The sequence below is a fragment of the Rhinatrema bivittatum genome, chromosome 1 (genome assembly GCF_901001135.1).
Source record: "Rhinatrema bivittatum chromosome 1, aRhiBiv1.1, whole genome shotgun sequence".
Lineage (NCBI taxonomy): Eukaryota > Metazoa > Chordata > Amphibia > Gymnophiona > Rhinatrematidae > Rhinatrema > Rhinatrema bivittatum.
The window spans coordinates 182,563,530-182,591,263 of NC_042615.1; the positions used below are offsets into that span (position 1 = coordinate 182,563,530).

The 27,734-nt window shown below is 43.2% G+C and overlaps 1 protein-coding gene across 5 annotated transcripts in view; it reads left to right on the forward strand.

Annotated features, from left to right (window-relative positions):
• Positions 1-27,734, forward strand: part of ANAPC4 (anaphase promoting complex subunit 4) — a 221,010-nt gene that overhangs the window by 116,927 nt on the left and 76,349 nt on the right. For all 5 annotated transcript variants that reach the window (XM_029589903.1, XM_029589893.1, XM_029589913.1 and 2 more), the window contains exon 17: positions 1,848-1,903. In XM_029589903.1, coding sequence (XP_029445763.1) covers positions 1,848-1,903 — 56 coding nt within the window. The remainder of the gene's footprint in view (positions 1-1,847; positions 1,904-27,734) is intronic.

Genomic DNA, 27,734 nt, shown 5'->3' on the forward strand with positions numbered 1-27,734 from the left:
GAGTCCATCTGCTACACGCTAGGAAATGTTGAGATTACTTACCTGATAATCTCCTTTTCCTTAGTGTATGCAGATGGACTCAGCATCCCGCCCGGCTGCCGATATACATGGGGTTTCACCGGTTCAAGGTAAGCCATGTTTCCTTACATAGGGCATCCACCCTACTGGGTGTTGACGCCTTCCGGTTGAGAACACTGGCGGTCTCCAGCTACTATCAATCGGTCAGGTTAATCATGTTTGGTTAATCAATTGGTCAGTCACACATATATCCATTAAGCTTTTGCAAGGAAGATTACTGAGTTGCTGCACTTCCTGCAGGGGTATATGTACCACGTGCTGATGTCAGATTCGTCTCCAACTGCTAGCACGAGCACACTATACCCATTTGTAATGAGTCCATCTGTCTACACTAAGGAAAACGAGATTATCAGGTAAGTAATCTCTCCATTGTGCATACTTTGCTCACCTATTTTAAAAATATAGCGCATATATCTTAATGTGAAAATAAAATAGGACTTGCTTGCATAAGTCAGGATTTACACATATAAATTGGTGTATTTTAAAACACACGCGAGTGAAATTACCAGTTTAATCAGTTTGCCTAGTCCTCCTCCAGGTCATCGAGACCTTCCTGTTACTTCAGTCTGAACTCCCTCCCCCCCCCCCCCCCCCCCCCCCCCAAGTTTACCCAGGCCTCTCACTCAGCAGTACTACACAATAAACATATTGAATATCACTTATTCACGATAATTAGCTGGTGTAAAAATACACGAATAAGTTGGAAAATGTACTCGCGTGTCTTTTAAAGTAGCGTACCTGTTGATCCCTCCAAGGAATGCCCCAGACCACCCCATTTGTACGTGCATATATGTGCACGCGAAAGTAAAAATATGCATATATTGTAGATTTTTATAAAATGTAATAAGCGAGAAGAGGCTACTTAGGCACACGCATGCTAATTTTTACGTGTGTAATGTTTTAAAAATTCACCTTCAGATATGGAAGTTTTAAAGTGTATTATGGATCAAGGGAGTATAATGATATAGATGTTCAGTATTTTTCAGCTTGGGAAGAGGTCAAAACTTACACAGAGGAGTAAACTTCTGTATTGTATTGTTCTTGCAGAAGAATATTCCTCTGCCTGCAAAATTATTTCTATATCTGTGTGATTCAGTATCTGGACTGTTCTGTTGGTATTTCCATAAACCTAATTATCAGGTAGGAGCAAAACTTCATTTTCTGCATCTGCCTTCTGAGGATCATTTCCTGGCAGATCTGGAAAGAAAGGGCAGTCAGCTCCAAGACTACCTTTCAGCACCGCTTCAGTGATAGCAGAGGTCTTTCTGCACGAGCAGTCATCCTCCTTTCCCCCAGGGTCTTAATACATCATCTTTGTGACACATCCTGAGAAACAGGAGACTCAGAAAATGGTCTTCTGACCTGTGAATTAGCTAGAAATTTACTCTGTTATTGCAGTTTATGTACTAATAGGTATCATAGTGGTTAAAATAACTTTGCCGTCAACAATATCAGCAGAGCCTTCCTACACTTTAGAAATAGGTTATGGATAATATTACATCAGTGCTATTTTGTCCATTTTAATGTGAAAATCTTATCTTTGTAGAGTTGGGCAATTGATAGATGACCAGGGCAATTTAAAATTCAATTTAAAAAATATTAGTTACTGTAGTAAAAGTCTGCAATTCTGCCACTTGTTCAGCCCTTAGATACTTATTTGTGTTTTACTTATATTCATTCATGAGCTTACATGGTGATTTTGTAATCAGTCATTATAAACAGATATTTTTTTAAGTAATGACTGAAATTCCTGTTTTTTGTTTTCCCAGAGTTATAGACAGTAGCATGAAAAATTTCAAAGCTTTTTTCAGATGGCTATATGTTGGTAAGTGAGCAATTATCTCTTAATGTTTCGTGTCTGTTTTATTTTTTGAGTAATTTAGTCAGCATTATGACTTCTAATATGTAAATATAAACAGCTGTTTTGAGTGCTGTACTTTGAAGTTTAATGAATTCAGTGTCTTAGATTCACTGTGTAGTTGAACGTACTCTCCATAGAGACACATGCGCAGAAAACAGAAGGAGCAATAAATTTGTTTAAAAGCATTTCATTTCTTATCTTGCTAGACCAATGCAGATACATGGGTTTATGCCATCCTGCCTGCAGATGGAGACAGAGAACACAACTTTCCCTATACGTGCCTGGATCAGTCCAGACTCCTGAGTTTATGCAGCCCTGCGAGCAGATGGAGACAGAGAAAGTTTAACTGACACTGCTTCATAATTCCTGATGCCACCTGCAGTTCCTCAGTATTTTTCTGTCTCCAGCAGATGGTGGCTGGTGCATACAACTGTAGTTCTGTAGTTTGCCCATTTCTTTTTCTTTTTTCTTGCGAGCCTTCCTCCTAGGAGGAGGGTTCCTGGGGGGGAATCCTTCCGTGTTTGGTTGAGGTGGACGAGCTGGAGGTCGGTGACCTTTTTGTACACCCGCTCCAGTGTGATCCATGGGGTGCAAATCTAGTGGTCCAGATTCCTCCCCTTCACGAGGCCGCTTAGGCAACTTGTTGGCTGTGCACAGCTGCTTGGAGATCTCTGCCTCTCCTATTTACTTTAGGCTGGGCTGAGTTGGACAGCAACCCTCAGCTTTACAAGAAGGGAGTTCCTTATTGTTTTATTAAAGTTAGTTAAAAAAAAAAAAAAAAGAAAGAAAGGAGGAGGAAGCAGCTGGAGCTGAGTGGTAAGCTTTCAGGGCTCGACCATGCAATTTTTACTCTTTTGAGGGAGTGTTTTCGCGGTGGCACTTGTGCTCGGCAGGGGGTGCTTGATCATGGTTTGCGACAGTGCCTGCTGTGCGTGTGACGTGTTTTCAGTGTGATTAGGCCGCATCAGGCTGTGCTCTGCTTGCGTTTCGGGAGGTGAAGGGCCTTCGCTGCTCCTGGCCCCAGCGAAACGCAGGGGAAGCACTGCTGATTCTGCCGAGGGTAGAGCTCCAGCCGGGGAAAGCTCCTCCTGCGTTGGGCCCTCTGGCTTCGATGGTGTGGGAATGGCAGCTATTTTAACTTCCCCAGCAATTTTGGCTGCGCCAGCGGAAGGGATGGGGGATTCGCCACCGAGACTTTCCCTGATCCACCAGAGCCCACTGGAGGGGTAGGAGGGCGCAGGAGAGACTTTGCATCTCGGTTTACCGGCTTCGGGGAAAGGCAGGACTCTGGCGTTGATTCTGCCATCGGCTCCCCACACCTTTTCCCTGGAGTTTATTTTTCTCCTGCACAGCACCTAATTGGCACAACAGGAGAGCCTCAGGTCCCAGCAGGCAGGCCTAGTATCCCCTCCTTCGTTCCTGGGGACTCCTGTGGAGACTGTGGGGACTGGTTGGTCCAGAGGGAATCTGTCTTCTGGAGTGCAGCGTCTGTTGGACCCAGCTCAGGCGGATGACGATACAGATGACTGTCTTTCCCCGGAGACCCCCAGGGATTCAGGGGCACAGTTATTGGGGTTTCCGAGTCGATGGTTAACCCAGCTCTGGGAGGCAATTCAGAGGCTATTCCAGTGTCCGAGGGGGCAATCCCAAGATTCTTCATTTGTTTCGGAGGGAGGAATTAGCTCCTCTGATTCTTCAGGTCCTTAGTGAGCTAGGGTTAACGTTCCCTTACGAAGACGCAGACATGGATGGGGTGGATCTGGTCCTGGATGGGCTTTGGGTCCCCCTTCAGCGTTCCCTTATCATAGGTCTGTGCAAAAGATGGTGGATCAGGAATGGAGTATGCCCGATGCGGGGTTGAGAGTGGGATGAGCGATGTTGAAATTTTATCCCTTGCCTGAACAAACCTTAGAGCCTTTTTCTATTCCAAAAGTGGATGCAACAGTGTCGGTGGTCACTAAAAAGACGATCATTCCCGTAGCGGGAGCCGCTGTGCTAAAGGATGTTCAGGATTGTAAGCTGGAGGTCCATCTGAAGAGGATCTTTGAAGTGTCTGCTCTGAGTTTGTGGGCAGCTATTTGTTCCAGCTTTATGCAACGTGCCTGTCTGCGTTGGGTGCAGCACCTTCAGGATGGACGGGCAAAGTCAGGTGTTGATGAAAGTAGTGCAGAACGCTCGGCGGCATCGGTCGCGTACATAGCGGACGCTTTGGATGGTTTGGTGAGGACTTCGCCTTGTCTTATGGCCTCCGCTGTGGCTGCCCGGCAGCTCTTATGGCTGCGTAACTGGTCAGCGGATGTGTCTTCCAAGTCCCAATCGGGTTCCCTATCTTTCAAAGGTCGTTTTTTGTTTGCGGAGGACTTGGAACAACTGATCAAACAATTAGGTGACAATAAGGTACACAAGCTGCCGGAGGATAGGCCTAAGACTAAGCAGTCCTTTCCCTCTCGATCATGTTTTAGGGATGGAAGACGGTCTCGTCATACGAGAGGCGCCCCAACTTCGCAAAAGCAGTTTTCGGGCCGTGGTCAGGCCTGGGGATAGTCCTTTTGGGGCAGTTGTAGGCCCTTCAGAGCTTCCACCAATGGTGGGGGCTACAGGAGCTAAATCCTCCCAATGAGGTGAGGCCGGCCCATTCCGTCATTCCTTTTATCGGGGGTTGTTTAGCTTGATTCCACGGGGACTGGGTCAAGATCACTCAGGTTCAGTGGATGCTCAGTATCATAAGAGAACGTTATGCATTAGAATTTGCGCAGCCCATTCGCAACCTCTTTCTAGTCTCCCCCTGCAGGTCAGTGGAAAAGCGTTGGGTGGTACAGGACACTTTAGACAGGTTGCAGAACTTAGGAGCTGTGGTTCCGGTACCTCTGGACAAATGGGGCAAAAGTCTGTATTCCACTTACTTCGTGGTTCCAAAGAAAGAGGGCACTTTTCACCCCATTCTGTACTTGAAACAGGTAAATGCAGCGTTGAAGGTCCCAAGATTTCGCAGGGAGATCTTGCAGTAGTGCGCAATCAGGAATTCCTGGCCTCATTGGACTTGACTAAAACATACCTGCACATTCCCATTCATTGGAATCACCAGCGTTTTCTGAGATTTATGGTGCTGGGTCAGCATTTCCAGTTCCAGGCTCTCCCTTTCGGGCTGGCCATGGCACCACACATCTTCATCAAGGTGATGGTGGTAGTGGTGGCAGCCTTGAGGTGCAAGAGAGTCCTGGTGCACCGTTATCTCGACGATTGGCTCATCAGGGCGAAGTCTGAGACCAGTTGCCGCACCGCAGTCAAGAAGGTAATTCATACTCTGGAGTCTGTAGGCTGGGTGGTGAATTGGGCAAAGAGCCACCTAACCCCGTCTCACTCTCGATTATTTGGGAGCTCGGTTCGATACAAAGCAAGGCAATGTGTTCCTGATGGAGGAGAGAGTGTGCAAGTTACAGTCACAAGTTCAGCGCTTGTTGAGATTGCGGGTACCCAGAGCTTGGGATGTTTTTCAGATTCTGAGTTCGATGGCTTCAACTCTTGAGTTGGTTCCCTGGGCCTTTGCTCATATGAGACCATTACAGAGGGCTCTGTTGGCGCAGTGGAACCCGTTGTCGGAGGCTTTTCATCAGCCTGTGTCTCTCGATGCTCCTATGAGGGACAGTCTGTCTTGGTGGCTACAGAGATCCAATCTGCTATGTGGTGTCAGCCTGGAGGTTCTGGATTGGGTCATTCTCACTACTGATGCCAGTCTCTCTGGTTGGGGGGGCGGTATGCCAGCGACAATCTGCTCAGGGCACGTGGTCGATGGAAGAATCTTCCTGGTCTACCAATCACTTAGAGACCAGAGCAGTGAGGTTAGCATTACTGGCCTTTCTACCTCTGGTTCCAGGCTGCTCGGTGAGGGTCTTGTCAGACAATGCGACGACCGTAGCATATATCAATCGACAGGTGGAACCAAGAGCTGAATGGTGGCTCAAGAGTTAATTCTTTGGTCGGAGCAGCATTTGGTCCAGATAGCGGCATCTCATATTGCAGGGGGTCGAAAACATCCAGGTGTATTTTCTAAGTCACGAACTTCTAGATCCAGGAGAGTGGGAATTGTCTGAGTCTGTGATACAACTCATTCGAGAAAGGTGGGGGTGACCCCATGTGGATCTAATGGCGATTCGTCTCAATGCAAAGGCATCCTGCTTTTTAAGCCACAGGCGGGAATACGGGCCAAGGGTGTCGATGCTCTGGTGATTCCTTGGCCTCGGGAGGTTCTGCTGTACGTATTCCTCCCTTGGCCTCTGGTCGGCAAGATCTTGCATCTGATAGAGAGGCACCTGGGGGCCGTAGTGTTGATAGCCCCGGAGTGGCCACACTGGCCATGGTTCTTGGATGTGATCAACTTGGCAGTGGACGGACTGTTGTGATTGAGTCATCATCCTTGCCTGCTTCGTCAGGGCCGCCTATTTTCAGATCAGGCAGATCGTTTTTGTCTAGCGGCTTGGCTTTTGAGAGGCGGCGCTTGAGACACAGGGGGTATCCAGAGGCAGTTATAACTATCCTCCTACAAGCTAGATGGACATCTGCTTCATTGTTGTACATCCGAGTCTGGAAGGTCTTTGAGGCATTGTGTATAACTGTCTTGTGGTCTTCAGTGTTTTAGATTTTATCTTTCCTTCAAGATGGTTTAATCAAAGGCCTAGCTTTCAACTATCTCAGAGTTCAGGTGGTGGCTCTGGCTTCTTTACAATTGATGTTGGAACATTGTCCTCTCATCCAGATGTGGTCTGGTTTCTTCGGGGGAGGGGGGTGAGAATTTGCGTCCTCTGCTCAGGAGAGTGTGTCCGTCCTGGAATGTTAATTTTGTCCTCCAAATTTTATGTGAGCCACCCTTTCAGCCTCTTTGCAAAGCGATACTTAAGGATTTGACCTTGAAGGTCATTTTCTTGGTAGCCATTTGTTCTGCGAGAAGAATCTCGGAGTTGCAGGCTTTATCTTGTCGCAATCCATTCCTTCAGATTTCTGATTCAGGTGTGTCCTTGCGGACGGTCTCCTCTTTTCTTGCCAAGGTGGTATCAGCTTTTCATGTTAATCAGTCGGTGGAGCTTCCTGCCTTTCTGGACTTGGATACTTCTATGCCTCATGCGCGGGAGCTTAGGCGTTTGGACATCCATAGGGCTTTGCTGAGGTAACAAATGATTTTCGGAGATCTGATCACCTTTTCATTTTATGGAGTAGTGAGAAGAAAGGTACCCAGGCTTCCAAGGCTACCATTGCGAGGTGGCTTAAGGAGGCTATTGGATCGGCGTACATGCTCAAAGGCCGTCAGGTGCTTGAAGGTTTGAGGGCTCACTCTACTCAATCTCAAGCAGCCTCATGGGCGGAGGCTCGGTTGGTTTCGCCACAGGAAATTTGTAGGACGGTAACTTGGAAGTCACTGCATACTTTTGCGAGGCACTACTGTCTAGATGTCGGGGATCCAGAGTCTCAGTCTTTTGGTGAGAGTGTCTTGCGAGTGGGACTCTCCAGGTCCCACTCTAAGTAGGGAGCTTTGGTACATCCCAGGAGTCTGCACTGATCCGGGTACGTACAGGAAAAGGAAAATTGGTGCTTACCTGATAATGTTTGTTCTTATAGTACCACAGATCAGTCCAGAACCCGCCCGTTCTATGGAGGTGGAGAGTCATCCACTCAGCTCTGATTGCTTTTAGATTTTTTCCAGTTCTAATCTTGGTTAGATTGTTTGGCAGTTTATTTTTATGTGTTTTACCAGTGGGAGCACTGAGAGGAGAGGATCACCTTGCTGGTGGCTGAAAGGAATCAGTAAGTTTTTGCTTGGGACATTGTCTTTTTTTTTTTTTAAAGTATTGGGGCAAAGTTAACTATTTGGGAATATTATTTAGTGTGTTTGTGCTTTTAATAGTCAGTAAGGCAGTGAATAAAAAAGTTAGACTGTATTTTTAAATAGTCGATAAGGCAGCTAGTAAGCAGTAGGTAGTGTGTTTATTTTTAAAAGTCTGCAGAACTGAGTGTTTGTATTAAAAAAAACAAAAAACGAATCACAACACCCCCCCCCCCCCCAAAAAAAAAAAAAAGTAGCCAGAAGCTAGAAATAAGCTAGGAGCAGTATATACATAAGTAAAAAGGTTGAAAAGTTCAGCTCAGTTACTCACCTTGGAAAGGTGTTGAGGTAGTGTGATTTGGTTTGAATAGGTACCAACATTTGTTAATCAAGAGAGCAGTGAGTCACTCTGGCTGACTAACTGAAGTTAGACTGTTTGCAGAGGCAAAAACTCACAGTAAAAAACTTTTTAAATATATCCGAAGCAGAAAGCCTGTGAGGGAGTCAGTTGGACCGTTAGATGATTAAGGGGTTAAAGGGGCACTTAGAGAAGATAAGGCCATCGTGGAAAGATTAAATGATTTCTTTGCTTCAGTGTTTACTGAAGAGGATGTTGGGGAATTACTCGTACTGGAGAAGGTTTTCATGGGTAATGATTCAGATGGATTGAATCAAATCACGGTGAACCTAGAAGATGTGGTAGGCCTGATTGACAAACTGAAGAGTAGTAAATCACCTGGACCGGATGGTATACACCCCAGAGTTCTGAAGGAACTAAAAAATGAAATTTCAGACCTATTAGTAAAAGTTTGTAACCTATCATTAAAATCATCCATTGTACCTGAAGACTGGAGGATAGCAAACGTAACCCCAATATTTAAAAAGGGCTCCAGGGGCGATCCGGGGAACTACAGACCGATTAGCCTGACTTTAGTGCCAGGAAAAATAGTGGAAAGTGTTCTAAACATCAAAATCACAGAGCATATAGAAAGACATGGTTTAATGGAACAAAGTCAGCATGGCTTTACCCAGGGCAAGTCTTGCCTCACAAATCTGCTTCACTTTTTTGAAGGAGTTAATAAACATGTGGATAAAGGTGAACCGGTAGATGTAGTATACTTGGATTTTCAGAAGGCGTTTGACAAAGTTCCTCATGAGAGGCTTCTAGGAAAAGTAAAAAGTCATGGGATAGGTGGCGATGTCCTTTCGTGGATTGCAAACTGGCTAAAAGACAGGAAACAGAGAGTAGGATTAAATGGACAATTTTCTTAGTGGAAGGGAGTGGGCAGTAGAGTGCCTCAGGGATCTGTATTGGGACCCTTAATTTTCAATATATTTATAAATATATTACTCTGTTTTTGTAAAACGTAATATAGTTAATTATTTAATTTAAGAACATATTAGTTAGAATTAGGGCTTAAAATATACATTGTATTTTTTTTCCTTAACTTTTTTCATTTTTCCTTAACTTTACTTTTTTTCATTTACTTTTTGTGATTTTATTTTATTTTATTTTATTAAATGTTTTTATTTTTATTTTATTTTTATTTTATGTGACATTATTCTAATATCTGTAAACCATTTTGGTCAAATTATTATTTGTGAAAGATGGTATAGAAATCTTTTAAAATAAATAAAATAAATGATCTGGAAAGAAATAAGACGAGTGAGATAATCAAATTTGCAGATGATACAAAATTGTTCAGAGTAGTTAAATCACAAGCAGATTGTGATAAATTGCAGGAAGACCTTGTGAGACTGGAAAATTGGGCATCCAAATGGCAGATTAAATTTAATGTGGATAAGTGCAAGGTGATGCATATAGGGAAAAATAACCCATGCTATAGTTACACAATGTTAGGTTCCATATTAGGTGCTACAACCCAAGAAAGAGATCTAGACGTCATAGTGGATAACACATTGAAATCGTGGGTTCAGTGTGCTGCGGCAGTCAAAAAAGCAAACAGAAATGTTGGGTATTATTAGAAAGGGAATGGTGAATAAAACGGAAAATGACATAATACCTCTGTATCGCTCCATGGTGAGACCGCACCTTGAATACTGTGTACAATTCTGGTCGCCGCATCTCAGAAAAGATATAATTGCGATGGAGAAGATACAGAGAAGGGCTACCAAAATGATAAGGGGAATGGAACAGCTCCCCTATGAGGAAAGACTAAAGAGGTTAGGACTTTTCAGCTTGGAGAAGAGACGGCTGAGAGGGGATATGATAGAGGTGTTTAAAATCATGAGAGGTCTAGAACGGGTAGATGTGAATCTGTTATTTACTCTTTCGGATAATAGAAAGACTAGGGGACACTCCATGAAGTTAGCATGTGTCACATTTAAAACTAATCGGAGAAAGTTCTTTTTTACTCAACGCACAATTAAACTCTGGAATTTGTTGCCAGAGGATGTGGTTAGTGCAGTTAGAATAGCTGTGTTTAAAAAAGGATTGGATAAGTTCTTGGAGGAGAAGTCCATTACTTGCTATTAATTAAGTTGACTTAGAAAATAGCCACTGCTATTACTAGCAACGGTAACATAGAATAGACTTAGTTTTTGGGTACTTGCCAGGTTCTTATGGCCTGGATTGGCCACTGTTGGAAACAGGATGCTGGGCTTATGGACCCTTGGTCTGACCCAGTATGGCATATTCTTATGTTCTTGTGTCTTTTGGCTTGGGTACAGTTCAGTACTGAGGAACAAGTGACACCAGGGATTATGAAGCAGTATCAGTTAGACTTTCTCTATCTCCATCTGCTGGCAGGGCTGCATAAACCCAGGAGTCTGGACTGATCCATGGTACTACAGAAATGAAAATTAGGTAAGAACCAATTTTCCTTTTCTAGTGGCATCATCACTGCAACTAATAGTGGTGCAGTACACTCACTTGCCAGTATTCTCTGTCTGCAGAAGATGGTAGACACATGATGGATTGGTGCGGCATGATCTTGGCTAAAGCAGTACCAGCTGCCATCTATGCCATCAATTTTAGAAATGAATCCCTTGGTGGAGCAGGACCTATCTCTCCCAGGGCAGCTATTGTTGTTCCTGTGGTAGAACACGTCCCCTTTGATTTGAGCTCCCAGGGGAGGTTGTCTTAGTTTTAAAAGACTCGGCTCCAGCTCCCTGGTGTGTTTTCTCCAGGTAGAGCAAAGACTTCTGGTGGTTCCCAGCATTCAGTGGGGTCCTGGTAGCCAGGGGTAGGAGGCTTCAGGACAAGTCTCGGGGCAGGCTTTATCTTCTCTTGGGGAACTGCCCCACCCCCTCCACACTGACTCTCTCTTCTACCCATCAGGGGCTGGAGAAGCAGGTATTGCTCAGTTGATTAAAAAAAAAAAAAAAAGTGAAGGGGAAAGGCAGAGCATGGTGTGCTGGCAGCTACTGCTACGGCTCACGATTCTCAGGCTGAGGCTAGCCTCCATGCAGACTTCTGGGGGATCCCAGGCAGCCGACAGGGGCTCTTCTGTCCAGCCATGGTCCACTGTGACAATCATTTGTTGGATCAGGTTGCATGGCTGACCATGGCCACCACTGAGGAGGGGATGTAGGATCATATGCGACTGCAGTGTGGCCATCTCTTGCTGTTCCACTTGCGGCAGAATTGCTGGAGTTCTTGGGAGAGCTGGGTGAGGCCTCCCAGCTTTCCAGACAGGGCACTCTGTTCCTGCCTCCATGAGTGGCCATATTTTTTGACAGGGATGCCTGCCATTTTGAGAGTGGGTTGCAGCTTGCCATCCTTTTTTCTCGGTCTTGCAGCTTTTTTGGTTAGGGCTTGCTGAGCTCTTTGGGATTGTCCTATGAAAGGGAAGGGCTCTAGGAGCCTAGTCACTATCTCTTTCCCTCTCTCCAGGAAGTTTTTTTTCCTGAATTTGCCTCTGCAGAGGCCCAGTGGGAGAAGGGTTTCAGAATTCCGTGACCTGGTATGTCTCCCATGATTTTCTCTCCACCTAGGGATCCAGTGCCCTAGTGGACCAAGCTAGCAAGGGGTTTTTATGCTTGGTGGAGAGTACTATATTTCTGGATTTGTCTCTGGGCTCAGCAAGGAGGAGGACATGGAGGCATGTTGCCTCTTGGTAAGTGTGGAAGAGTTGGAAGGGGTATAACTTGAGGAACAACTTTCCTGCATCCAAAACATTTTTTTAAAAAGAGGAACTGCTGTCCCCGGGTGGTCATTTTTTTCTTTTCAGATATAGTGGAAGAGGATCCTTATTTATTTATTTATTTATAAATTATACAAATTTAATACAATTTGGTCATAAAATAAAACTGAAATAAAAGGAATTAATTAGTTCATAAATTAAATCACTTAAAATAAATGAATTAAAATGAAAATAAAGAAATTTGCTCAATTCTGTATCAAATGCTTGATTAAAAAGCCACGTTTTTAGTGCCTTTTTAAACAGTTTCATATCTCTTTGTAGCCTTAATTCAGGTGGCATAGCATTCCATAGTTTTGAGCCCTCTAAAATGTTTTTCAAAAAGAGGAACTGCTGGACCCAGGTGGTCATTTTGAAGGAGTCAGGAGACTGCCTTAGGCCTCTGTTCCTTGAAGTGGTAAGACACATGAGCTGGCAGAATGAGAATATCTGGATGGTGTGGTAAGACCATGAGTATGCTGTATTCTCTGCCTTCAGAGATCAGGGAAATCCGAACCATGATATTGACCGTGCTCTGCTAGACAATTATTCTGGTTGGAAGAGGCACCATGCTTAAGGACTGACGGAACAGGAAGGTAGAATCCCTCTTAAAGCAGGCTCCTTTTTTTGCCTCGACATGAGCTGTTCAGTTCTCCATTTATGGGAAATGTATGGCTTGGGCCTTGATGTCCTGGAAGCAGCAGCCACAGAAGACTCTGAAAGTGCCTTGTGTGGATTTTCTGGCTTGCTCAATGTATAACTTTATCAGGGTTTCTTCTCATTTGGTGCCCTCATTTAGAGAAGCACAGAGGCTGCATCACTGAGCAGCAGATTTGATGTCTAAGATCAGTCACAGCAAATGTTCTTTCAGGGCGAGGATCTGGGATAGTTAGTCAATATTCAGGAATGCCTAAGTCACAAATTCCCAGAGGATAGATTTCCAGGTCTAGTAGAAGTCACAGTTGCTTCAGAGAGGCCAGAAAGTACAGGTCAGAGAGGCAGTCAGCTGCTCAAGTGACAGGTATCAAGGAAAGGATTGGCTTTCTCGGAGTGCCAGGAAGTCTAGGAATGACAATACCAGGACTCCAGAGTTTAAGATTAAATAACTTTAGTGGCATGACAATTTTACCAGTTTCCTGATTGACCGGAAAAGAATCAGCAGATCCCTTTCACAGTATACTCCTATGCAGTTACCTCCAGCAATTCTCCTGGAAATGGATTCATATCATGTGGAACCGTTGGTGATACAGATTTGATTCCCTGGAATTTGGCACTTCATTTCAGCTAACTTTTTTAGTATTCCCCTGTTTGTCAGCTGACAAGAGGGTTAGTGGTAAATGCTATCCTAGAGATGCTCCAGTACTGGATGCTGTGTTTCCATGCCACTCGAAGTTCTGGGTCAAAATGAGTATTTTCTCCATTTTATGGTTCCATAAAAGAATAATTCTTTCCGACTCTTTTTTTATCTCAAAGAAGTTGGAAGATGTCTCCGGATAGCTATCCTTCAGATGGAAATTTTTCACCCAATCAGTTTGGCAGTCAGGCAAAGGTTTTTTTTTCTAATCCATGGACCCCTCAGGGACTTTCTTCCTCATGCTCATCACAGAGGATTACCGGGAATTCTGGCACTATTGCATTATAGGAAAGCAATTTCAGTTTAGAGCCCTTCTTTTGAATATGCCATAGTGCCAAGGACTTTTTCCAAGGGTTTGATAATAGTCGCAACCTGCTTACGCAGATAAGGTCTCTTGGTTCTGTCGTACCTAGGCAAATGGCTGTTAAGAGACAAATATCTGCACGACAGCTAGGTAGCCTTAACCAGGTTGGTTCTGCTCCTAGAAGGCTGGGATTGGGAAGTGATTTATGTAGAGAGCGATTTTTTGCTCTTCCAGTCATTGGAGTATCTAGGAGCCTGTGTCAGTACCAAAGTGGGTTGAATCTTTTGATTTGGACGATGATGATCATATTAACACAAGTGCAGGCCTTCTCCACTTGGTGAGCTCCCAGCGGTTGGGATTACTTTCAACTTCTGGATTCAGTAGTGGTCTCCTTGGAATTGGTCCACGGGCCAGAGCGCGTATGTACTATCCTACATTTTATTCCTGTTAACTCTTTTTGGTCCTGCTATTGCAGGATTATGGAATTAGTCTCCCCTTTTGTTTTCAGTGAGGGAGAGCCTGTCATGTTGGTCTACTTCCATGATTCTGTCAAAGGGAATGGATCTGTAGCCTCCCAGTTGGATGTTGGTCCAGAGGCCAGGGTTCAAGGAAGAGACCTTTAGGTTTGTAAACATGTGGAAGATCAGGGCTATTAGATTGGCTCCTTTGCATTTTTTTGCCCTAAGCGAAGGGAGTGGCTGTTTGGGTGTTCTCAGTCAATTCCTTGGTCCAACAAGTTCTTCAGTCACTGAAAAGAATCTGTTTTCAATGGAAATTGTTTTAATCCAGTCATGCCCAAGGGATGAGTTTATATTTCCTTGCTGACATTTTATAGGAAAGACATTAAGGAGAATAGAGGATTACCACTTGAAAGTTGTCTTGGGGGTAAGGTTTAGCCAGGAAGGCCACAGTATGCAGAGCAGGTAAAATTGAAGGCCAGCATTCGTCTCCATCTGCCTTGCAGTGGTAGCCTTATGCCAAGGTTAGATGTTGGTGGAGGATGCAGTTCCATTTTGCTTTTTGGCTTGGCCCTTGAAGGGTACTCTTGACTAGCAAGGGGTGTCCTGCAGCAATGTTTACTCGCTGAAGGCTGTAAGAACTCAACTTCATTGGTTTATGGTCTGGTATTCTTTGTGTTTGTTGCAAGGCTCTGGCTCTATGGGCAAATATATCGTCCATTTTGGCCTTTTATGCAAGAGAGGTTGAGTAAGAGATTAGGTATTAATTCCTTTAAGGTAATAGTGACTGTGATCTCTTTTTATAGAGATCAGATTTGGGTGGGCCTCTGTGACTTCTCTTCCAGAGGTGGCAGTTTTTCTTTGCGGCATTAAGTATATTCAGTTCTCCCTTAAGGGCCCTGATTCCCCAGTGTATGTGCGCATGGCCTTTAACAATTTTGGGCAAGTATCTTTGAAGGATCTTGCTCTAAAGAGGGTATTTTAGTGCCCATTTCTTCAGCCAGATTATTTTGGATTTGCAGGCTTGGCTTGCAGATATCATTATCTATTTTGCCGCAGAATTGATCTCTTTTTGTCCAATGCAGGCTTTCTTGCTCAAGGGAATTTTTTCTACTTCTAAACTGAACAATCTCTCTTCTAGCCTTTGTGATAGAAAAATATCTTGGGAAGAATAGATCTCCTTGCTTTTTTTTTTTTTTTTTTTTTAGTCAGGTTATCCTCAGATATCTAATCCCTCTAAGAAAACTAATAGGCTGTCTGGTTAACCTAGCAAAGGGGGAGCAGGTTAGAAACGTTATTCTAGTGGATCAAGGAGACAATCTCTTCATCTTTCTTGTTTAGGGATTTACAAGTTCCAGAGTCTTTTCAGGCTTATTTGACAAGAATTCAGGTTTCCTCATGGACAGAGGCAACAACATTTATTCCAAAAGAAATTGAAAAGTGGTCACTTGATGTCTTTACAGTCCTTTACTAAGCATTACTGATCAGAGGTGCCGACCAAGATAGATGTAGCCTTGGGGCAGGCATTTTTTTGGGATAGGCCTGTTTTTCCCATGGGTCTGGTCTGGTTTAGCAGTATGATAAGGAAGGAGAAATGTAGTCTAACCTGTTAATTTCCTTTCCTTGAATCCTGATAGACCAGTCCAGGACTCACTCAGGAATACAGTGGCTGCAGTACATTTGTCCTTGCTTGAGAACTTTCCGAGTGCATTAGAAGTCATGTTCTTCTTCTTGGAGAGAATCCAAGGCTTCTCTAATTGTTATTCTTTGTTCTTTGTTTTCCCCTCCTAATCCTGGTGAACTGCCGAGAGGGGGATTACTGGAGGGTTTTCTTCTGTTGTGGATGCTATTCAATAGTTTTTGTAGAGCTTTTTTGTTCTCCTTCACTTTGTCATAAGAATACTGGTAAGTGATTATACTGCACCACTATTAGTTGCATTGATGATGTCACTTGAAAAATTGTTCTCTGTCTCCATCTGCAGACAGAGTGGCATAAACCCATACGCCTGGACTGGTTTAGCAGGATTCAAATAAAGGACATTAATAAGTAAATTTCTCCATACTGCCAATGAAATAGCTACTAAAATTATGGTTACTTTGTAAGATTTTCTAGACGTCATCAATGAGAAACAGATGTCTTGAACAAATATGGTTATTTCTTAGCATAGTGTAAAATACCGTATTTTTCACTCCATAAGATGCACCTGGGGTTCAGAGGGGGAACATTAAAAAAAAATGGTGTGCTAAACCGGCTCCATTCCCGGGCATCTGTGCGTCTTATGGAGCGTCCGTTTCCAGCATTAGGGTGTGCATACAATCGTTTTTCGTCCCCGTTTTGTTTTTGGGTCTGGGGAGGGCCATTTTTGTCCACACCCCGGATTGGAAAACTTTTATCGTGCTATTTTGTGAAAAAGAAAAACAAACCACCCAACTCTGCAAATTTAATTAGTTACAGCCCCCCCCCCCCCCCCCCCCCCCCAAGACTTGCCAAAAGCCCCTGGTGGTCCAGCAGAGGTCCCGGGAGCAATCTCCTGCTCTTGGGCCGTTGGCTGCCAGTATTCAAAATGGCGCTGGTGGCCATTTGCCCTTACCATGTAACAGGGGCTACCGATGTCATTGGTCGGCTCCTGTCACATGGTAGGAGCAATGGATCGCCCACGCCATTTTTTAAGATGGTGCCAGCCGTCTATTGCTCCTACCATGTGACAGGAGCCGACCAATGACATCGGTAGCCCCTGTCACATGGTAAGGGCAAAGGGCCACCAGCGCCATTTTGAATACTGGCAGCCGACTGCCCAAGAGCAGGAGATCGCTCCCGGTACCCCCGCTGGACCACCAGGGACTTTTGGCAAGTCTTGGGGGGGGGTCAGGAGGGTGGGGGGGTTGTAGTTAATAAATATTTTTTTATATTTGCTCCATAAGACGCACAGACATACCCCCCCCCCCCCACACACACACACACACACTTTTGGGGCAAAAAGAAGTGCGTCGTATGGAGCGAAAAATAAGGTAAATAAGTTTCTCTGTTCCTACTAATAATAAAGATGGTTTTGCTGCCAGTAATTCAACTAGCATGAAAATACTTCAGGTCAGTAAAAATGAGGCTTTGATACCACAATTATTTTCATGCTGCTGGACAGATTTATATAGCACTTATATAGCAATATAAATAGATAGATAGATATAGATTTATATAGCAAATTTCATTGTAATTGCTTAACATCCCTTTTAATCACAGCATTTTAGAAGCATTTATACAACCATCTTTGTAGATTTTAATGCCAAACACCTAACCACAATTAGAAACATGCTCAACAAGTTAAAATTATGCCTAAACATGAATAAAACTGAATGTATCCTCATTGGAAGAAACGTCTCAGACCAAACCATTGCCCACAACTCTCTTCTAATCAACAACATATCCATACCTCTAAAAAGCTCAACAAAGGACCTCGGCGTATGGATCGATAAAGATCTCAACCTAAAAACACACATAGCAGCCAAAACCAAGGAAGGTTTCTATAAACTTCATGTACTAAAACACCTAAAGCCGCTCCTCCACCATCAGGAATTCCGAACAGTTCTACAATCCCTGATCTTCAGCAGCTTAGACTACTGCAACTCAATGTTATTAGGTCTCCCCAAATCCACCTTAAAACCGCTGCAGTTACTGCAGAATGCCGCTGCAAGAGTACTGACCGGAAATAAAAAATCGGATCACATCACCCCAATACTAAAAAGCCTACACTGGCTACCAATCATTCAAAGAATTGAATACAAAACCCTGACGATCATCCATGACGCTTTACACAATTCAGTTAACTCCGCAGTCAGTAAAATGTTCCACCCCCACAAACCTCAACGGAACACCAGAACTTCTGAAAAACGTCTACTCGAAATACCCACATATCCCATGGCTAAGCTTACTAACACCAGAAATAGAGCTCTCTCCATAGCGGGGCCTAAACTCTGGAACGCCCTACCATGCTACCTCACCACTATCATCGAAAATAAATCATTCAAAAAAGAACTGAAAACCTGGATCTTCAGCCAGACTTTCAATGATGATTTAAGCAATCCACAATTGTGATGCCTCATGCTTCCCATCCTTCTCCCCTCTTCTCTTCTCCGCTTACCTACCCCTTCCTCCTTCCATTACCTACCCCATCCCCCCCTCATTTCCTACTTTTCCCATTCAGACTTTCTTGTATTCAGAGCACGAGTTTGTACATACCTTCCTCGTTTTTCGTTTCTATTTTCTTTTTCGTTATTTGAATTAAATTATTTTTTAGTTATTCCTGTTACTTCCTTCTCCATATGCTAGTTGCATATACTTTTGTTTCTCAAATTGTTCTATGTATCATTGTTTCGTTCCAATGTAAACCGGGGTGAAGGCATGTGCTAAACCTCGGTATATAAAAGCTTCAAATAAATAAAAATAATGCATTTATACTTCACAGAAGCCTCTGAAACAGTGAACAGGTGCCCAATAGTAAGCATATCAACTGTTGAAATTAGAAGGGTTGGTTAGGATCAAAACTCATGAAGTACTAACTACCAGTTTTGTACTTGGAGAGTTAGTTCTGGTCCTTAAAAACCAAAAAGTAGGTCCAATATTCAGCCTATGTACAATGAATATCCATGTGTTTGCATATATTGAGGGTAATTTTCAATATATGTATAACTCAGCATATATATGCATAAGTAGATGTGCTTGAAATTGTATTCCCCCCCCAATGCCCTGCTGAGTTTCCTGTGGTGGCTTGAAGCCCCGCCCCCCCTCTATACAATGTCATAAGCTAGTGGCAGCCCATAGGTAGGCCACACCAAAGGGCCAGTCCCTCTTCTGCACCCCGTGGTGCACACTGGAAAGAAATATACTGTCTTATTTAATCAAGGTATTTCCTTACTTTGTGCTAACAAAAATGGGTTTTTTTTTTAATTGTTTTTGTTAACTATGGCTATCATGAATATTCCTGTTGTTCAGGGTTATAGGAGATATGCTCCTATCCGACATAGGTGCCCCCAAATGCCTGACTTACATTTCCCCTCTTACTCAAAAACCCCTCTTGGAAATCAATGATTTAACTATCAACCAGAAATTAAAAGTAGGTCTGATGTTTGTTTATCAAAATCTAAGATATCTTCAATTTATAATCTCATTGAGGAATATAATTTCCATATATTCTGCCTTACAGAGATGTGGTTACAAGAGGGAGAAGAGGGTTGTTTACAAGAAGCTTGTTCTCTAGGTCAAGGGTTCCCAACCTAGAGGTTCCGACCTCTTTTCAGCCTCAAAAAGATTTGCGGACTCCTACACACTTCTTCTATTTTTGTATAGCATAACAAAACAAAGCTCGGCAGTGAAGGCTTTAGCCCTCTCCCCCATAGCCAGGACCTATTCATGGTCTCAGCAGGGAGAGCTGAGCTCAGGTAAAAGGGTTTTTTTTAATTAAAAAAAGACATTGAAAGGAAGACAGTCGGAGAAGGGTCTGTTTCCTCAATGTTCAGCTGCCCCACTCATCTCTCTGGGGGATTCTGTGAGGTGAGGAAAGAGTGCAGGTTGAGCAGCTGTTTGGATAGGCCTCACTCCCAAGTTTTTGGCGCGTGGTAGGTCAAGGAGTGGTTTCGCATCCTGTTTGCTACATGCCTTCAGTGCATACTTGCACGTCCGTGTGAGTGTCTTCATCTGTGCATCCAGTTTAGGCGTCAATCCTGGGTGGCCTAGGTGCATGGGCTTGAATGCACATTTTATGTGCATTCATTTTGGGCACACTTATACCCATGGTTAAGCTAGTCGCGAGCCTTTATTGGTCCTGCACACTTACATCCTGATGCCCGCAACAAAGAAACCTAAGCGCCTATATATCTGTGCTGCATGCCATATCAGGGCCATTCAATCGAGCTTTCTTTAAGCCTGTTCCAATGCTGTCTGGATGCTCAGGGATATTTGCCGCCTCCTGCTTTAGCCAACGATGGTGAGTGGGACTGAGGGAGACATGGCAGGGGTGTCCCCTCCCTTGATTGATCCACAGGTTGAGTTCTCAGGGAACACTGGCTCACAGGATGTCAGGTTCAGGTTTTTGGTGCCTAGAATGGATCCATCCTCTTTTTCCTGGGTAGAATTCTTCCAGGGATTGTTGACGTTTCTACAGGGCTGGTCTTCGGAAGCGGCAGTGCCTACTAAGGAAGCTCTGTCGCTCTGAGTGCTCCTTCGCCTGTCTCCACGATCAGGTGCCGTGGTGCAGTGCGGTCTCACAGAGCTCGAATGCAGGTGGATCAGGATGATACTGATGATGATAGGGGTGCTTCTCCTGTTGAAGATGGGGACATTCTCTCAGATTTTGAGCCATATATAACTCTTCTGTTCTTTTGGAGAGATGAGTTACCCTGAAGATCCTTGGAGTGGCTGGGCCTGACTTCTTGGGGACACAGAAGAAGGATACTATTCTGGTCACCCTGCCCAAGGCTTCTTGTTTCTTTCCCCTCTTGGATGCTATCCAGGAGTTGATTTATCTGGAATGGAGTGTGCCAGAGGCGTCTTTTAAAAGGGAACGCATCTTGGGTTTATACCCCTTTGATCCGCAGGCCATAGAGCACTTGTGTTTCCCTAGGGTGGATGCCTTAGTGTGTTCTGTCATGAAACTTACCGCCATCCCAGTAGAGGGAGGTGTGGCGCTGAAGGATGCTCAGGATAGGAGGATTGAGGCTACCCTGAAGCAAGCCTTTGAGACAGTGACAATGAACTTGCAAATTGCTTCTTGTTGTGCCTTGGTAGCTCGGGCTACCTTTTGCCTTTGTCAAGAATCTGGTTGCGCTGGGTCCGATCTTGGACCTATGGTAGAATCGGGGGCTGCCTTCTTGGCTGATGTAGACTGTGACTTGGTACACACCATTGCTAGAGGAACTGCTTCAGTTATTGCTGTGGCTGCGCACTTGGTCTGCAGATACTATTTCAAAGTCTGCCCTTACTAAGCTGCCCTTCAAGGGCTTGCTTTTATTTGGCAGTGAATTGGAAAAAAAGGCAAGTAATTGGGGAGAGAACCAGGTCCCTCATTTGCCAGAAGACAAACCCATTGCCAGGTCTTATCGGGCAGCTATCTGTTCCCGGGACTGCCGGCATTTTCAGCCTTATAGGGGAGGTTCTTCCCAGAGATCCGTCCCTTCCTCGGGTCTCAGTCCTTTTGCCCCTGAGGTCCTCACATGGATGCAAACTCCATAGGTGGAGCTCCTCGTCCTTCCCAATGAAGGTTCGCGGGCTGCAGAGTTGGAAAAATCTATAGATGAATCTCTCTTGCCTGCAATTCTTGTAGCGACTTTGGCTTTAGACTCTGATTGAGACTATAATTTGAAGCTATTTTTTAGTAACAGGGAGTCTTTGTTTCAAGGTTTAAAGGTCCGTATTTATCCTGATGTATCCAAAGCAACTCAGTCCAAAAAAAAGAGGTTTTTGTTACTTTTGGTGTTTTGCAATTGGGAGCCTTGTTTTGGTTTAATGTCTGTATGGTTTTAGTCCCCATATACCAGACACGAGACTCAGATATTTTAGAAATTTAGTAAAATCATTTTATAGGAAATAAATGATTTGTAATAATAATATGAGTATCTGGGAAGGAGAGGAATGTATAAGATTCCTCCTTGCCTATGTCACAATCTCACAAGGCTTATATAAATTTTTTTCTAGTTACCTTTGCCAAGTATTGATCATTTCTAAATATGTCATTCTGGTCTGGCTTCCTTTCCCTAGACCACTTGCACCCAAGCATTCATTCTCTTTCTTTTGTGTCCAAATGTTTGTTCTGCTTTTATACTGTGTTCCCACAGCTTGTAGGAAGACATGGATCATCTCTTATCAATATCTCACTACTAAAAGAAAGATTCAGTTTTTAAAATTATACTTGTTATTAAATGTGATACAGGTATAAAAGGACAAGATTTATCACATTCACCAAATAGTATTTATCACAAAATTATGTAACCGAACCTTTATGGCACCTGTTTAGATTATATGGTTCTTTACATTTATTCAACATTAATTTATGTGCTTTACTGTAAACCATTGTGATGGTACTTAACTTAACGATTGTATAGAAAAGTTTTTAAATAAATAAAAATATCTGCACTTTCCTTTTGTAGTTGGTTTTCATGCAGCCCACACATATATTGTATGTGAGCCATCCCCATGTCCTTCACTTACTGCTGACTTAGGCCATTATCCTACAGCTGCTTTCCTTACAGCACGTATTTGACATGTGCTGGCACAAACTTAGTAGGGCCTAGCTCAGCAGTCTAGCAGTCAGAATTATACATTTCCCCTGTAAGTGTGTGGTAAAGTTTCAGGGGTCAAATGTTTTTTCGACCCATCTCAAGTATTTGTCTTCTTTTCTGAGAAACAACAGTATAGAGATGGCTCTAAAACTCCTATTCCCGGTGCCGCCTTTTCTCCTGTTGGTTAAAGGCACCTTAGTTTAGAAAGTCTTCCAGTTTTCAGCCATCTTCTTTCTTATATAAATGACTGTTTATTATTTCCTCTGATATAGTATCTCCTCCCCCTACAGTTTGGGGACTGATATAGCATAGGTTTCAGTTTTTCTGTGTTTTTTCTTTGTATTGTAATTTCAAATCTATGCTGTTTCTAAACAAGTGGTGTACTTGGATTGTTATGCTGATTATTTTCAGCAAAAGATTAATATCCAGCAAGAATTTCCCCTAATTCCTCTTCTGTTAAAACTGATTTTGATGATTTAGAATGCCTGAATTCCCCCTCCAGGCTGATTGGTAGCAAATTCTCAGCTTTCAAAGTAATTACTGAATTAGCTATTCAAAAAATACATCAAAATTTGTTAAAAACCTGGAATTAAGGCTTATCCCTTATTTACGAGAAATAGTCCAAAAGATTTTGAAGTTAGGATCTTTTACTCTTTTGTTTAAATAAATTTCAATGAAGCCTTTGTTTAAAAAAAAAAGGAAAACTGAAGCCTGATGATGTAGGAAACTATAGATCAGTTTCTAATTTGCATTTCATCTCCAAAGTAGTAGAAAAAGTGGTCTTTCATCTGACTAATTTCTTAGCAAAGAGTAATGCCCTCTACCTTAGACAAGCTGAACTTAGACAAAGACATCACATGGAAATGTTACTCCTTGCTTTGTTAAATGAGATTAGAATTTATGCAGATGGAGGAAAAGATGCACTCATTTTATTGGCTATGAGTGTGGCGATTGACATATTTAATGGAATCAGGATTTAGTGGAATAGCACTAAAACGGTTCAGTGCCTTTTTAATCAGATCAAGTATATAGGGTTGCTTGGAGACAAAATCATTCTACATCTAGGCCTCTACTTTGTAGTGTCCCTCAGGATTCTTTTCAATCATGCTCCACTCACTGCTACCATCCAGAGATTGGGGATTAGTTGCTTATTTTCGCTGATAATGTTCAGTTGGTATCTTATTTAGGCTTAGATCAAACCAAAAAATTATCTAGGCTGAACAGTTGCTTAGATGCTATTCATATGCGGTTGCAGGAACATAAATTAAAGTTGTCATATTGAATCATCCATTAAAATCTTCCCTTATAATTGAGAATATTAGTATTCCCTTAAAAAAGATAATGTTACATCATTAGGAGTGAGATTGGACTCCTAAGCAATCAATGCAGGGGCAGGTTTCATCTATACTACAGCCCTGCTTTTTTCATTTAAGAGCGTTATGGTCACTTTCGATCATGTCTCGGTAAAAAAGATTTGGAAATGCTGATTTACCTTCTCATCTTAAACAAGCTTGAACTACTGTCATGCTTTATATCAGGGATGCTCAAAGGTTCTTATGGGGCACCTACAACTGGTCAAAATACAGCAGCTTAAACTCCTTTTTTTGGAGCAAAATGAAGGGACCATGTAACACCTTTACTTATGGAATTGCAGTGGTTACTTATAGAATGCCTGTGATATGTTCATACTGTTGATGCCATACAAAGTATGCATGTACAAAGATGGCATTTTGAGGGCATTCTGGGCCAAGGTTTGGGAAATGCGCATATTTATGTATTTTTTTTAAATGAATAGTTTTTATTAAACAGAATGTAATGATAACAAACATTCATCTGTATAACACAACCCTTTCAATATATGTCTCAATAATACAAGAAAAGAGAAATCCAATAAATGTGAGATACAGGAAATTATGTGGGCCTGTTCCTGTTTTGAAAGCCCCACACATTTAACATATCAACATAAACAGTTACTGCTCATAAACCTATTGAATAAGCCCCCCCCTCCCACTTCCTCATCTTATGCACACACCCCGTGAAGTATACGTATGAAGTCCCCTTTCCCCGTGCTATACTTTATCCCCCAAAGGTTGTTGGTCATGGGTCTGCCAGTTAAGGTATGATTGCCACAATTTTTCGAATTTAGGTAGCCATCCATGCCGGATTGCAGTGAGGTGAAGCAGATAATATATCTTCTGTAGACGTTGGAGCACTTTTTGCAAGGGTGGTAATTGTGCCTCCTTCCATGTATAAGCTATAGCCCCTCTTGCTGCTATTATCACTTGTTGGCCAATATAGGGTATCGGGGAACCCGTACCTGCCGGCGGAATGCCCAACAAATCAACAGGCAGGCCTGTTATATGAGAAATAAATTTTCATCTCCTCCCAAAAGAGTACCACCTTGGGGCACTCCCACCACATATGATAGTAGGATCCGTCTAGACCACATCCCCTCCAGCATTTCTGACTTCCAGAGACAGAGAATTTTGCAAGTCGGATGGGTAGGAGATGCCATCTGTATAACAATTTATAGCCTTGTTCGATAATAGCCGCAGAAATAGAGCTTTTTTGTATGTTAGTATAGCAGACATCCCATTCCCCCTCCTCTATATGCCGCTTGAAGATCCCTTTCCCAAAATATCATATGTGCTGGAAGGCACGCCGGAGCTGAAAATAGCATATTATAGGTTTTTGAAATCACCTTAGTCATAAAGCAGGCTTTCTCGCAAAAGCCCTCGAAAAGGGTTCTGCCTTGAAGAAGGTCTGATCTTACTGCTTTCCTAGTTATAAATTGCCCCAATTGGAGGTAGAAGTATCGATCAGATCTGTCTAGGGCATATTCCTGAACGGACTCATCAAATGTTTTAAGGCGGGTCCCACCCCACACTTGTCCCAGACGTTGACACCCCTTCTCTGCCCATTTCCTCTCTTTCCGTTTGGAGTACCCGGGGATAAAACTAGAATTAAAGAAAATGGAGGTGTTGTAAAAGAAAGTTCTCTGTCCCACCAAGGTTGCTTTCTATTTATCCCAAAGCTTTAAAGTAAGAGATACCGCCGGGGGAGTCTGCCCCGGTATTTTATGGGAGTTCCTAGGCAACCATACTAATGGAGCCGGGGACCCCACCCCAAGCTTTGCTGCTTCCAGCCCCACCCATCTTTTTTTCTGTCCTCTGAGATGCCAACTGATAACTGCCCGTAACTATGCCTCTAGATAATATTTCTGAAGACAGGGAACTCCCAGTCCCCCTCTCTTTTTAGGACGCGTCAGAACTGATCTGCTGACCCTGTGGGGACGTCGTTTCCGGATATAATGGAACAATTTCCACTGCCATTGTAGTATCCTATCCTTGGGAATAGAAATGGGCAAAGTTTGAAATAGGTAACTTAATCTAGTTAAAATATTTATTTTCACTACAGAAATCCATCCTAACCAAGAAAAGGGCATCCTATCCCAGGCTTGTAAATCCTTTTGTATGGGCCCCATATTTTTTCATAGTTGAGTTTGAATAAATCTTCTATCCTATCTCCCAGTGTGACCCCCAAATATTTCACCCCTGTATTTGCAATCTTGAATGGGAACCTACGTCTAATATCATCAATTTGGTCTGGCGTTAAATTAATATTCAGGAACTCCGATTTCTCGGCATTAAGCTGATACCCCGGTACAGTTCCAAACTTTTTAAGCTCCTGCATGCGAAATGGCAGAGTCCCCAGGATTTACAACTGTAAATAGTACGTTGTCCGCGAACAACGATATCTTGTAGGTCTCTTCTCCAATGTGCGGTCCTTGTATATCTTTATGTGCCCGAATGCGAATCGCAAGGGGTTCTAGATATAAAGCAAACAGCGGTGCGAGAGGGCACCCCTGTCGCGTGCCCCTCTTTATAGGAAAGACTGGAGAGTACCCCCCGTTAACCTTAATGCAGGCACTCGGGTTGGAATAAATTTTCTGGATCCAGATAATGAAGTTCTCCCCCATCCCTAACCGCTGCAAAACTGTAAATAGATATTCCCAATGGACAAGATCGAATGCCTTCTCGGCATCAATTGTTAATAGCCCCATAGGGATCTGAGACTCCCCCGCCCACCACAGCAAGTCCACCACTCTTCGAACGTTGTCTGCAGCCAATCTCCCTGGTATGAACCCAGTCTGGTCTAGGTGAATCAGCTGCCCTGCTAAGAGACCCAAACGCTTGGCCAGAATTTTAGCTAAAATTTTTAAATCCAAATTCAAGAGGGAAATGGGCCTGTAAGACCCACAGAGTGTGGCATCTCTTTCCAGTTTTGGCAATGCCGGCCTTATTGGCTTTGGGTGAAATACTACCCTCTAATAAAAGCTCGTTGAATGCTTCTGTTAAAGGAGGAGAAACGACTACTACTAATTTTTTATAAAAGCCAGCTGTGAAGCCGTCTAGTCCCGGTGATTTACCGGGCTTCAGTTCTCCTATCGCTTTGGTTACCTCCTCCACAGATATCTTTTTGTTTAAATATTCCACACTGCAGTCATCCACTGTGGGAAAGCATACTCCATTTAAATAAGCATCAATTTTAGCCTGTGTGATGTCAGGCTGCGCTTGATATAAATCTTCATAAAATTGGAAGAACCGAGCCCGAATGAGCTCATTAACCGTGACCATTTGGCCTTGTCGGTCTTTAATTTTCAAAATCTGGTTTTGCACGGCTCTCGCTTTAAGGGACCTAGCAAGCAGTCTACTAGTCTTATTGTTACCCTCGAAATGTTCTTGGCGTACTTTGTCTAATTGAAAAACAATTGTCTGAGCATCCAGATCATGCAGTTTCTGCGTAGCTTATCTAATTTCCTTCCCAAATTTTGGTTAAGATTTTGTTTATGTCGAAGTTCTAATTTCCCCAATTTATATAATTTATCCACCCTCTTCTTATCACATTCTTGTTTCACATTATGAAGCCCGGGCAGTTAGCCGCTCCCTAGCTACCGTTTTGAAGCATTCCCATATCGTGCCTTTCGTAACTTCTCCTGTATCATTTTCCTCTATATAGTAACTCATTTCGTCCCGTAACTATTTACAAAATTGTTCGTTGTCTAAAATACTTTCATTCAATTTCCATAAGCCCCTAGATTCCAAAGAGGAATCCATCCGTACTGTTACCCATATTGCTGCGTGGTCTGACCACGTGATGGGCTCAATATCAGCAAGATCCACCTTATTAACCAAAGCCTTATCAAACAGGAGAAAGTCAATACCAGAGTAAACGTGCGCTTTCGAGAAGAACGTATAGTTTCTATCAGTGGGGTGCAGCAGCTGCCATATGTCTATTAACCCCCAGTCAGCCATTAGCGCTTTAAGACCTGCTCTGTTTGACTTAGAAATCACCTCACCCCGTCCACTATGGCCTAAAAATGGATATAGGGTCATATTAGTCACCCCCAAGTATTATGTGACCTTCCGCCCATTGTTGTAGAGTGCCAGGAAA